Source organism: Dysidea avara, chromosome 6 (genome assembly GCF_963678975.1).
Source record: "Dysidea avara chromosome 6, odDysAvar1.4, whole genome shotgun sequence".
NCBI classification, from domain to species: domain Eukaryota; kingdom Metazoa; phylum Porifera; class Demospongiae; order Dictyoceratida; family Dysideidae; genus Dysidea; species Dysidea avara.
Genome location: NC_089277.1, coordinates 31,379,808 through 31,394,008, shown reverse-complemented (window position 1 = coordinate 31,394,008; position 14,201 = coordinate 31,379,808). Strand labels below are relative to the sequence as shown.

General features: G+C 38.5%; 2 protein-coding genes across 2 annotated transcripts in view; one reads left to right on the top strand and one right to left on the bottom strand.

The window, feature by feature from the left end:
- Positions 1–413: 413 nt before the first annotated feature.
- On the bottom strand, positions 414–6,227 carry LOC136257231 (uncharacterized). The gene is made up of 3 exons (XM_066050306.1): positions 6,121–6,227; positions 3,621–4,439; positions 414–1,911 (listed from the first exon to the last, which is right to left on the bottom strand). Exons 2-3 carry the CDS (start codon positions 4,404–4,406, stop codon positions 595–597), a joined length of 2,103 nt encoding a protein of 700 aa, XP_065906378.1. The 5' UTR covers positions 4,407–4,439; positions 6,121–6,227; the 3' UTR covers positions 414–594.
- LOC136257232 (protein OSCP1-like) overlaps positions 6,216–14,201 on the top strand; it is a 19,703-nt gene continuing 11,717 nt past the window's right edge. The window contains exons 1-5 of the mRNA XM_066050307.1: positions 6,216–6,416; positions 6,722–6,876; positions 8,183–8,218; positions 9,492–9,623; positions 12,413–12,493. Coding sequence (XP_065906379.1) covers positions 6,299–6,416; positions 6,722–6,876; positions 8,183–8,218; positions 9,492–9,623; positions 12,413–12,493 — 522 coding nt within the window. The 5' untranslated portion in view covers positions 6,216–6,298. The remainder of the gene's footprint in view (positions 6,417–6,721; positions 6,877–8,182; positions 8,219–9,491; positions 9,624–12,412; positions 12,494–14,201) is intronic.

Sequence of the window (14,201 nt, the reverse complement as noted above, 5' to 3'; positions counted from 1 at the left end):
CCACACCATAGTAGACAGTATATCACACTGTGTTTAACATACTTATTGCCAGAGGTGGTTATCGACAATTGACATAACCTGGATTTGTAATTACAAATTGGGAGTCACCAAGTTGCCTTTTGTATGAACACTTGTCTGAAACCTGGTAGGAGTTTAGTGAAGAAAATCTATACTGTATTTTGCTTTATTTTTGTCCCAATAATTTCATGGTAAAAAAAAATATTTGTGTATAAATAGTATCTCGATCTTCACAAAAAATTTTGTGCCAGAAAGTTACAACAAAAAACACCGAATTATGGTAATAGTTGCTGCTTTGCTTTGTCAGAATCACTGAACTCTGACAATGATCCGCAGAATACATTTAACACTTCTCAGGGAAAACCACAATTCCCATATAAGACATTATAATAGTATCTGGTGCAAACACATAACACAAGAACAGATCATTTGTGCACTGTACAGACAACCAACACATCAAATGGTGCAGCTATTACAAATACCTACGAACTCATAAATTTACTACGTGCTCATAGAAACTAGCTAGATATGTTTTTTTGTCAACTGAAATAGCTAGCTAACTGTAGTAGAAAAATGTTACATGGAGTCAGTAGTATTGGAGCTCAATGAATCAATCCCTCTGGGTATTATTACCATAGCTTGTATTAAAACAGACCCGTTGGACATGCTACCTATGGATTTCACAACATCCATCCCATCTGCTTGTACATAACTGCCACCGCCGCCGCCTCCAAGTCCACCACCTCCGCCGGAGTAGCCGCCTCCCCCTCCTCCACCAAATTTCCCGGCACTTCCACCACCACCAAATCCACCACCATCTTTGCCACCTTTACCCCAGTGCATGTAACACGCTGCAGTTGTTGACGACTCCATGTAGCCAGCACCACCATAGCCAACGCATACTCCATTACTTGCTAGAGCATCTTTGCCAGCATTTCCATCAACACCACCAGCACCACTGTCTGCGCCTGCCCCACCGGAGCCAAATTCTTCGGTGTTAGCATCATTCCCATTACGATCTTGTGGGTCAAATCCACGGGTTCCCCCTCCACCACCTGCACCAATCAGTAGTTCACGTCTTCCACTGTTGTGTACAATCATGACAAAACTGCCACCAGCACCACCTGTACTGGGACCAACCATTTTTGACATGCCACCACACAGCATCTCTAGCACAGTGTTAGCATCAAAGAAGAACGTCGCTGATATGATGGCCCCTTTTCCACCAGTGTGCATCTGTCCATCAGCAGCCTTTGCTCCTTTGACCGTTATCCGATAATTACCCTCGTAAGGTATCTGGATTTTGACAAATTCACCAGTGTAACCAATTTCAATTGGGAAGTTTGGCATTTCTCCAATCACAGGATGACTCCAGACACCAAAGCCAGCCATATTACGAGAGCGCATCCTGAAACAGTAAGAATAGCCAGGACAAAGCATATCAACACGTGCCATGCATTGGTCAGGGTTTAATGTGAGGTTCTGCACACCAGTACTGGAATTAACTGCTTCATATTCCAACTCATATTCGGTGACTGGATTATAGTGATTGCCAAGGCCCCACTGCAGATACAATAAGCCATTAACAATGACACTTTGGACATTTGTAGGGGTAGCGCCTCCACCAATAACACCAAGTTTATCGATGGTCTCATTAAAGCCCTCGTCAACAAAGAAAGGTAGGTGGTTATCAACACTTGCTTTAAGGAATGTTGTACTTCCCTCCTGTAGTAGCTTATCGATGACTGTAACCATTTCATTTCCTTCTTGTAGAGCTGCGAGGTCGTGTTTTTGTAGCAACACCTTGGCATTGGCTATCTTAGAGTTGGCATGGCCAATGGACACCTCCATTCCTTCCCTTTGCCTTTCAAGCATCTTCTTCACTTCAGAAAACTACATGGAAATAACACACAACAATGACACATGAGGTACTTAGCATAATTATTACTGAGATACAAGTACTTGCTTTACACACACTGTACATAGTAAATGTGATATGAATATAAATATAAGAAACCTTATATGTACATAGCAACCAGCTAGCCATCTCAAACGGTCAAACTTGTATGGTATTCACAAAACCACAAAAACAAAAAAAGAATACAAAGATTTTATGGAGAATTTGATAGCACACATACTACCAAAAGTAAATCAGTACTTGAAGTACATAGGCATATGTGTTCTAATGCTGAGACTATTTGCGACCAGGCCTACAAAAATAGGAAATGTGGGCACATAAAATTCATGACCTGTATGCCATCATGTTATGAGCCTTATCCGAAATTACTTCACAGACATAAAATGGCCGCTGTAGTGTGGGGACATTTGTAAAATTTGTATGGGCGACTATGGGAAGAAAATTTCTGAACGCCGATATCTCAGCTAAGACGAAATATATCGAGCTCTAACCAGCAGGTATGGTTATAAATTAGCTGAAAGAATAGGAATCTAGTGTTGTTTTGAAATCAACCGAAAATCAATTTTACACACTTATTGTAATGTCTTATAGCCATACCTGCTAGTTAGAGTTCGATATCTTCCTTCTTGGCTGAGATATTTCCGTTCAAAAATTTTCTTCCCATAGTCGCCCATACAAATTTTATGAATGTCCCCACACTACAGCGGCCATTTTTACATCTGTGACGTAATTTTGGATAAAGCTCATTGACATGCACATTGGAATCCTTATTCAACATTTATTTGGCTTCATAAAAGTTACAGAATGCAATGTTCTATTCTGGTATTAAGATATGACTTGTTGTGTGATAACATGTAACTTGTGCCCACATGCCCTATTTTTGCAGGTCCGGTCACATTTTATTCAGCAACTTTATAAGCCATGATCCCTAATATACAGTACTATCGTACTATATGATGCAGTTTACTAGAGATTACAATACATTCATTAACAAAATCAGTACTAGGGCAACAGAAAACCACATGTCCGGTGGATAATAAGGTTTTATAATATTCACTGATATCTGTTCAATCAAGCTTCAAAGTGGAAAGTTCTATTAGCACACTGATCAGGGCTCTACCTTCAGACTATGTTACCTAAGTATACCAGAGCTGAAACAATCATGGTGTTTCAGTATTCAAGTACTCTCTAGAGTTAACGATCAAGTACTCATGACTTGTAGTCATACCCATTTGACACGTTTTACACCAAATTTACAGCTTCTTCAACTACATTAAAGTATTGATGCTAATGTTCATGACAAGAAATTACGCCAGTTAAACTCTTCAGCCTCCATTGTGTCATTCCCTGGTGACTAATACATCGTGTGAGCTGAGTCACATGGTCTTAACAAGTACTCGAGTATCAGTTTTACTATCCGAGTACCAAAATCCTTAACAAGTACTCAAGTATTTGTTTCAGCCCCTAAAGTATACACGTGTGACCAGATCTGATGGGACAAAAAAAATTATAGCCTCCTGATAAAAGTGGTATTTTTAAAGAGGTCGTGAATATAACCTTAGGTAACAATATTTGACATGGCTGCATTTCAGAGGTTGTCATAAACAACAAATAACAGGTGGACACACATACACAAATGTGATTGTGGGACAAATGTACTCTATACTATATATAGCTACTGTACCTCAGAATCAATCATGGACTCCAGTTGAACTTTACGTCTCTTCAGGTTAACCTCAAAATCTGCAAACAAGGTTCTGAACTTCTCCGTCATGTTGTTGGCCTCCATGTCAAGATTGCCAAGCATAGTTGATAGATTGTCCATTGCTCCCTGAGCCTTCACCAAGTACTGTTGTAAGGTGTCCAGCCTCATCGCCACTTGTCTGTGTAGACTATTAAATGCAGTACCAACAGTCGTGTAATCTTCCTTAGGGAATTCACTCTCCGACCCAGAACAGACATTGCAGGCAAAGCGATTGTATTTGAAGGAGAACAGAGTAACAACTTTATCAGGATGGATCTCACAGTGGACCACACTAGGTGGTGGTTCAAATGTGTTTTCATTGATGAGCTTCCTCTCGTGTTGTCTTACTGGAGGGAAGTTACGATCATGTTCTTTACTCCAACAAACATCACAAAAGCAAAATCCGTTGGCATGGCACTGGTAGCACCTTGCTGTAGCTTCATTCTGTGTACAAACTTGACACTTGATGACATTACTTTGGCCACCAAGCAGACTATCAATTGGTTGATTCTGAAATCCACCACTTACAATTTGAATGATAACATAGTTTGGAGTGATACTGTCTTTATCGGTGTAAGCATAGCATGATGGGCATCTAATGGGGTTGCTCTCACGCAGTAAGTCTTGTATGCATTGATGACAAAATGAGTGGCCACAGCTAAGGGCATTAGGTTGCTTTACTCCATCAGGAAGGTAATCGTCATTACAAAGGGCACAACGAATCATTTTGTCACAGTGAGGGAGTATAACATAGCAATCCTGTGGAGATTACATACATGCATACATGCATACGGTTCCACTGATAGTGTATACATAATACATATGTGACCATCTCAACAACACCCCACAGTTTGCAGAATATCTGAATTTTTTACTGTTTCAGTTTTATCTACAGTGTCCAAGGGATGGGTTACCAGGTTTTTGTACATTCTATGGTTGGTCATGCTGGTCAAGGGTTTCAGAGAACTTGCAGTTCACTATTAAAATAAGCAGTGAAATGTGGAAAAGCTGTCTTGTTAAATTCAATATTGTCTATTATGCTCTAGAGCAATTTCACCTTACCCTGATGAAATAGTAAATTTTAAAGGGAATGTGACAGTGATAGTTAACCAGCGACCAACTTGCCAGCCCTTAACCACCATCGGAGTGCATAAAAACCCAGTGCATTAGTTTAGTCCACTGAATAGTAACAGCCCACACATACCCTTGAAGCTTCCAGAATTTGAACTGTCCATTAGCAGGTAGATAAGACGGTAGGTTTATTTGATCTGACGCGTGCTTACCTGAGTAATGAGTTGATTACCTGAGTAATGAGTTGATTAAAACTTGCACACTAAGAGCGTGCAAAATTTCACTTTTATTTAATTTCGAAATATTAAGCAGTTTACTTGAGCAGACTAATGAAACTATGCAGGTATTGGCTGAGAGGGTCACATACAATACTAGTGGATAGTATGACATGTACAATTAAAAATCCCACACACGTACAAATTTGTCAATATATATTCTCTAATGTTATATTATCTCTGGTGCATTTTATGATATATACTTAGCCAACTACGTGCTTCTACGAGTCGGTTAAATGCCACAAAGAATGCATGAATATTCCTTAAATGGTATATACACAACGCATAAAGCAGGATGTAATAAGGTGAGGGAATACTTTTACTATGTAGTCAAAATCCCTTCAAGTAGTGTATATATTTGTGGTCTGGTTATTAATTTGATTATCATGCTTCACAACCCGTGATGAATCCATGTATACCCACTGTACCTTGACAGTTACATTTTAATAACATCCCAATCATCTCACATATATACACTACTTTGCACATGGTGCTGGCAAGATAACACCGATTAGCATTTGTAAAACATTTTAAATACTCGTTGCTTAATCAGATCGGTTTCGTAAAAAGTCTGTGCAAATCTTTTGTTAAGTGGTAAGTTTGTAGTCAATACATTCCTAAAAACGATGTCCCTTATTGATACAAGAACAGGTATACCATTCAATCAGTGCAAAGTCAGCAGGTAAACTAATGGCATGCTTAATGTGAATACTTAGGGGCGGGGTGCTTTTACCAAAATAAAATGTTATCTGTGTACAAGACTTTTGCACAACTTGCACTAAACATCTTGTGTAATTCTTTGTACAAAATACAGAAAACAGTGCTGCACTTCGCTTGAGCGGAATCCTTTCATCAGTACAAATGCGTTATCGGATCGAACGAATGTCAGGCATTAACCAACCAGTTTATGGAACACGTTGTGTACAACACTCTTTAAACAGTTAATGGTTGCTCCAAGTGGGTCGCTCTAAATTTCCTACCCTTGTACATACTGGGGTTCAAAAGATGTTAGTGCGGTTTTCACGGGAATTTTAACTTAACCGATTCATCAATAACACATACAGCAACTATGCGCTACACTAAGCAACACTTACGGAGTTTAATCGCAGCAGTTTCCACCTTCGGTTCTCACAAGAAAAATCTTTCCTCACCTTCCGCGCAGGCGTTACTGTACCCCTTTCGCGCTTACCGTAAACATTCTTTTTCGTATAATTAAGAAGGTGTTTATTAATTAGAACAAGGATATTTTGGCACCTCCGCTGCCTCGTAAAGATGGCTAACTCAAGGTATTGTCTACCTATGGTGTTCTTCAACCTTGGTGGAGAGATGTTATATGTTTTGGACCAGCGATTGAAAGCTCAGAATATTCTTCCGGACAAAGCAAGCAAGGGTGAGTAGTCGTTGAATGTGTTAAACATTTAAACGGTCGCACTCGTGTGTACTGAGCGTTTTTTCCATTAATGCCAGTGGATGCCATTGACGAGGGCCTTAACTGGAATGCTATGAGTCAGATACTGCAGTATTTTGCAGCATCTTTATGCTTACAAGTCTGCAAATGGTGCACTTGTAGCAAAGTGGGAAGGTGTTTTCACTGTAACCAATCTGAAACTGGCACCTTTGCTCGACAACATCCTGCATAAAAATTAATAATGTAGTTTTCAAAATTCATGTCTTGACGTGTTTGTTTCCTAATAGTGTTGTGTGACATAGTCAGCCAGATGACTGAAGAGAAATGTCTGGAGGAGATATTCAATCCTCAGTTATTACCTGGTAAAGCTGCCATCAGGAGTTTGTTTGATAGACTAGCCCATGCTTCCATTATGAGGTTGAATACGTCTAGTATGGATAAGGTGTGTAGTGTGTGTAAACTTGTTAGACACGTATAAAACATGTTGTGATGTGTTGATTTGTGTAAATAATATCGACACAAAAACAACAAAGCTTTATAAAGAGGGTGTGACCTTCAAAGCCTGGGGGCTAGCACCTGCTTTATTGAAAATTGGTTTATGAAAGTATGTGTATATGTGCCTATCTATGTTTGTCCTTATGCACCCAACCCTTTAAAAAGTAAAAGCAACTTGCACACAAGAAAGTCTGCATTAAAATTCTTCACAGGTAAACTTTGTTTTGATGTGTAAAATGTGGGTGTGGTGACTCCTCAGACTTTGGTAACTACCTTCAATAGATGTTTAACAGTTGAAAAACATTGCTGCAGGCCTCGTAGACGACCAGGAACAGCCTATTCCTTCAATTGAATTGCATACTTACGTGAACAAAAATGCAGGGTAGCCTTTTGGCTTTGTCAAGAGAACTTACGAGAAAAGCAGGATGGACAAATTATGAAAAATACTGCATAATACCGTATTTACTTGATTTGTGCCCCAGGGGTAGTATTTTTTTTGCCCAAAAATAAGGATAAAGCTCTTTGAATAGTGCCGCACTGCGATGTTATTCAAGGGTGAGCTACTAATATTGTAAACCTGCCACTACTGTAGCTATTCTACATTATAGTTTTATAAAACAATCACAACACGTTGCTACTTACTTCTTCTATACAGGACCTTTATTTCACTCAAGTCCTTGTAGCATAACCTTGTCACGCTTCATGCTACGTGGTCAATTTACCAACTAATATCTGGAATTTCGATTATGTGACAGCCGGTTAAGCAGGATAATGCCTTCCTTAAATTTAGATGGAGATTAGTACTAAAGGTATGATGGTATGATAGTACTAGTAAAGAGTAATTATGAAAGTATAGTGCGGTACTATTCACGATACTATTCAACGGTGTGGTACGATTAAAATTATTTTCATAAACAAGGATAAAGACCTTCGAATAGTATCACAATGTGGGTACTATTCGAGGATGCTGCACAAATCAAGTAAATACAATATATTGTTTAAAGCAGTTTGTTCGACTAGCACTTTCTTAGCAGTGCTTACAGTAGCAACGTAATTAGAGAATTATAAATGATACACTAATTATGAAATACGAAATTGCAATAATTTTTTTTTTAAAATTTAATAATTTTATATGCATAGTATATATGTAGTGATAATTTAAACCTTGTTGTGGCTATTAGCTGCATAGCGCTTGGTTTATAGAAGTACAGTAAGCAACATCCAATTTGTTTTAAATTTTTGTTTTCCTATAGCTCTATGATCTGATGACAATGGCATTAAAATATCAGGTATGACTACATCGATGTTAGTTTGTATACACTGTAGTACTATTTGTGCTTTAGAGCATACAATACAATACATGTACACAGATGTGTGTTACATTTTGCAATGTAACACTTTTGACACCTCAGATCAAAGGAATTCCAGAGGATATATTTGTCATGTATAATGGACAAGTCCTATGGATATCACGGAAAAGTTGAGTAGGGCTAATTTCGGGGAATTTACAAGTTTTGCGTTGTTTAAAGACTAATCACAACGTATGCTAAAGGCCTAAAGGTGTAAGCTTCGTTATAGAGTGGTTAACTTATGTCGTCCATAATGTGGGCGTGGCCATATTCTAACGCTTGTGAATGCACTGTAAGACTAGTTCTCACCTTTCAGTAACATTTCTCAACTTTTTGAACGGCAAGGATACTGAAATGCCTTCATTTGAGTGCTTACTTCAATGTATGGTAATCATCACGTGAGTATTAATTTATTCCCACAATCGATTTCAGTATGAGCTCGTATAAAACAAACAGAGGGCAGTACCACTACTTCATACACATCAAGGCCATGCTTGCTTGATGAAAGTGGCTTGCTCTTTTAGTAGTACAACCACTTTCCCGGGATACATTACAATGTATACCAGTGTACATTTAGATATCTCCCTGTGAAGAGGTTATCATAACAATCGTAGCTACAATGTTACTTGCTGCCTAACCATAATCGAATCTTTCAGACGTCCATATAAAAGGAATCCAGTGGTTGGCGTCAAGGCTATTTGCCTGAACAGATGTGTTACGTAATAGCTGTAACATGGGCACTCATGATTTGTCTGATATGTATGCCCTCAGCCCTTGGGCTTTGGGCATACATATCAGGCAAATCACTCTTGCCCATGTTACAACTATAAAATGTATGCACTAATATTCAGCTGCATAAGTGTATGGTCAATTGTAAGAGCAAGGCTTATACCCTACACATGATCAACAAGTGATTCCCACCTGATCCTAACCTGTTATTGGCAGTAAGCATATACCTTGTTATCCTTTGCACAACTACAGTGTACATTCAGTTGCTCAAGGAAAATTAGCAACCACACTCTCTGTACAGGTATTTTGAACCACACAGTTGCAAGCATCTACACATGTGTTACAGAACAGGTGTACATTGCACACAGTGTATGCCGCACATAAATATTATCACAAGTACACATCTTGTTCCGTCATAACAGGAAGCACTTACAAATAATGTTTCTACCAAATATTATCAGACTTCCTCAATACACTGTTACAGGTGATGTTAAGTAAGGCTCCAGAGGATCTCATGTTGGTCACTCTCAACCACCTGGACACCATCAGAGATATGGTCAACAGTTCTGAACCACTAGTAGCTTCCATCAATGATATACACCGAAGACTGAGAGGGGTAAGATCTAATGAGCACACGTACTTTGTACACTTTAGTCTGACCATCCTGTGAACATTGTCTTGTACCTTATCTATTCCCACCATTAGTGTCATCATGTGTAGTAAGCCGTATAGCATACGATGTTCAGTCTTGGTTGTGCTTACAGACAAAACATTGCGTGGGTGTTTCCCTGTCCTGCTTCCAAGTTTGTTGATAGACTACTGTGACTTCTAATAATAGAGGGAAGTATCTGATATGAACTTATTAAGCTATAAATTAATATCCTTTAAATCTGTACCACTGAAAATGTGTGCTACTCAAAGGGGAGGGGGGGAACAAAGCTGTGATCTACAGTCAAGAATCTTTAATCATTATTCTCTTCAGTGCTTTGGGTTTCCAAGTCAGGCTTCTGTTGAAAGCGAAGTATATTTTTCTGTTTCAGGCCAAGAATTGTCAGCTTTCTCTGTACTTCTTTCACTATTGACCTTACTATGTTTGCAGGGACGGAGGGAAGGCCTGAAGGTTTAAATACAATTTTTTCCATGTACATTTTTAATGTTGTTACAGTTGTGAACTTTGTTAGACAAGCATCCTTCTGATCTGTTACAAAACTTTTGCTTTGTTACAGGTTGTGTGCTTTACTGTGAATCTGTATGCTGTAGGTCTGAAAAGTAATGTGTACAGGCCAAACGGTACATTGCTTTCCAGGGGGATTGATAATCAGGACACACGTTACGTAGCTCAAGTGATATTGTAATGTGTCTGGGCAGCATCTTTATTTCCTTTGATGTAGTTGACTTAATCGTTATCATAGATTCACAGGGGGTGTAATAACCCTACCGGGATTTGAAACGGAAGTTGCGCACTTGATAATTTTATAGAAACTATACAGTGAGCGGTAAATCCCTTTGAAGTTGTCCGTGTTTCGCCTTCTGTACTTCTGATTGTGGCAGACTGCTTTGTACAGTACATACAGCAGAACTTTCTCGAAAGTATTGCATTCCTAGGGTATAAAAATAGCCAGTATTTTAATATCCTCGTTCAGAATTGAAACTGGAATTGTATGGGCTAAAGTTAGGCCCTATTGCAAGTTATAGAAGTGTTTTATGTGTTAGTACAGTTGTATTTGACAAACTGTCACTTTTTCATATGTTTTGAAACAAAACTCACTTCGTTTTTCAGTTTTCTTTTGGTACATGCGTTGCCCAGACAAAGCGGCAAACCATTTTGAAATTTGGTATGGTGATTTATAATTCCTTCCTCTATGTGCTCCAATCATTGATACAACAACATAGCACTGTATTTTCTGCTTACAGCAATGATTTTAGACCGTACCTAACACCATGCATGGTGAAATTGGGGTGAAATATTACATCAGGAGAAACATGGATACCTGTAACCGCAACCTCCGTTTCCTAGCCCATTAAGTGTTATTATACCTGTGGATCCTACATCAGGTATATACAGAATATAGCCATATATCTTGCTAACACTTGTTTACTCTTTTGTACTGGAATGTAAATTATACCATCAAGTGTTCACTAGTATAGTTGTAGGTGTAGATGATCTCCCTTGTTTCATTGTTTTGTTTCCTATGATTCCTTCTCAATTACAAAATTTCTTGCACTTCTTATTACATAATAAATACGAAGTCAAAGAAAGCTTGTAAAGTCTGTACAGTGCATACTGTAGGTGCTCCACTCCTGTATGAGTAACTGAACAGTATAAGTAACCAGTAGCAACAGAGGTAACCCATAGCAACCCATCCTGGACTTTAACAGGCCTACAACAAAACCTGTAACTTGAAAGCTAACACTAAAGCTTTGAATGTTATTAGTGAATGTTCGTAAATTTCAATATTCGTCCCAGTTTTTTATACAGTACTACAGGTAAGGTGACCAGCCAACTCAGGTAACCGTTACCATTGTACCTGTACATGTGACAGTGTGAGGGCTGCCAGTGATAATACACCATTCTGTCAGACAAGACTACCAAACAATAATTGTATGCCTGTATATCCATGATTCAGTCCTGTGACAGGTTTGTAATCTTAGATCTGTAACAAGCAATCAACCTTTGTAATGGAAAATTTGATTATTGTTCATTTTTAGTATATATTGCTTAGCGACATAGCTACTAAGGCTCAAACTAATACTGGTTTACTGAATTGGAATATTCACTCAGCCCTAACGAAATTTGTCGAACAATTAGTATAAGGTTTCATTGCAATTCAGTAATGAAGGTGGCCACTACCAAGAAGCCTACAAATAACCACAAACAGCTTTGTGGCTTCGTATGAATAGCTTTACTAAGAGATGCCATAATTCCCTTTGTGAAAGGATTATCACAGTATCGACTGATTGTAACAAAGTAGAAGTACCTGTACATCTTCACCAATTAGTGGCTGCCTAATTCTATTACTATCTTCCCTTTATCGCCATTTATATATAGTCCTTTCCTTTTTCATTAGCATCACCTTCGCTTCATTAAATACTTACTGCTAATCACGTGTCACCATATAAATGATCACATGCGAATAATCGTTTGTTAATTTTATTATTATTCGGCTACAAAGCAAACAAATATTAATCTGAATATTCGGCTAATCATTTGAGCCTTAATATAGCTACCTCTTTGATCAACATGTTTGAACAACACTTATGTAACTTCACACTTGGACTGTAACATGCCCTGAATGTTTAGTGTATTACACAGATTTTTTTTTGTGAAGTGTGTGTGTGTGTGTGTGTGTGTGTGTGTGTGTGTGTGTGTAGTGCGTCTGATGTTTATATTTTCTTCTACTATAGTTCTACAAGGACAAGACTAATGGAGAGTTCATGTACATCAGACACACTCTATTGTATTTCTTCCAGGATATGCGCAAACGGGTACATTGTCTCTGTGTATTGTGTGTGTCTGTGTGCTTGTTTGTGTGTGTCTGTGTGTGTGTTTGTGTGCGTTTGTTTGTGTGTGTCTGTGTGTGTACCTTGTTGTGTGATTTAGTGTGTCTATGTAGTGTAATGTGTGTTGATGACCAAATGTTTAGTGAATTGATCCATGTAAGGTACAGTGAAACCTCTTTTTTAATAAACTCTCCAAATTAATGATGCACCTTAACTATGTATAAGGAATGTTCATAGCTCTGGTGCTGTTCACTCTTCTTTAGATTTAATGTTGAATACTATACCCCACAATTAAATGTGACCCGCTGGGCGAAAATCCGACTTGTCTGCATTTCCTGGAATTTCATTTTTATGACATTTTTGTTGTCTAGAGGGAAAACCAATGGACTGTTAAAGTTTCAGTCTTATCTAGTAAGTGGTTTTGGAGTTATAGCGATAGACAAGAAGAGCAAAACAAGTGAATTGTACAGTGCTTATACGAAAAATATTTACAGGTGTTCGTTTAATCAATCATCTCTCGAGTGCAACAGGCTACAGAGTTGGGACTTGTGTCATTCTATTCATCATGAACTGGGGCATTCATCAAGGTATAATTTTTGACTTAAATACACTCATGCTATCAAGCAAGGAGGCTGTTCAAGCTTAAAAACTGCAACGATAAAGTTACATTTTATCCCATCATAAAGAAACACACATAACTCACGTTTGCTCCATGGCCACTGTTCCTTGGTGTTTATTAGCATTACTGATGGGATAGAAGATGCCATATTACGTGTGTAAGTGTTTCAGACCATGGCATACTGTACAAGCAGCGAGTTAGTATAGAGAATTCCTTTTGTAGATACCATTTGAGAGGTCATGGCAAGGCACGGAATGTGATAATGGTTTGTTAACTCAATGAATTTGTATTTGAGGCTTCAGAAAAGCAGCAAAGTAAAGAGCCAATACACATGGCTTCCTAGGTCTACGGAGTGATACATGTATTATGATGAAAGCTATAAAAAAATAATATCGTGTACCTGGAAAGTTTCATGGTACATAATTTTCTTGGTTTTCACAGTTAGTAAAACTACCGTGAAATTTTGTCATGTAAAAATATATGTGTGTCCTACAAGCCTCAACGCACCCTAGTGACCTTACTAATAAATTAGTGTGGCTCCTGGTGTGTGATAGTGTTGTAGGCATATGTGGACTCCACATATGCTTACAAACAGCATCCATGTTCCCTTTTCCCCCCGGGCTAGATGGAATACCCTTGCCACCACCCCCAGCACTGGCTGTCAAGTGCTGGACAGCTGGATAACACCAGCAGCGATTAGGAACAAAGCTATTCGAGGACATCAGCATTAAGCCTGCCCTCAGACCAGATCGGTACTGGCAGATGTACCACACATTCCCAAATTTAAAATGGGCGTGGCTCATGAATGAAGCTGGCCTACTGCAAGACTATATATAGACTACCGGTATGCCTCATACAGAGATTGCTGCTACTGTACTACTTGATTCAGACGTGCTTTAGTAAATATCAATGTAGACCCTTTGTAGCTAACTAGCTATGTGGTTGAGAACAAAGATTTTCGAATCATCCGTGAAATTTAAAGCGCGAAAATTCTGGGCTGAGGTATCCGTGAAATTTAAGATTAGTATTTAGCACATCAATAAACACCAAGGGAAATGTGATTAATTAATTAAT

Excerpts from the sequence above, each read along its gene's own strand:
- LOC136257231 (XM_066050306.1), bottom strand. The coding sequence starts at position 4,406 with ATGATTCGTTGTGCCCTTTGTAATGACGATTACCTTCCTGATGGAGTA. Across the intron at positions 1,912-3,620 it reads AGTCCATGATTGATTCTGAG|TTTTCTGAAGTGAAGAAGAT; the intron begins GTACAGTAGCTA and ends ATTTCCATGTAG.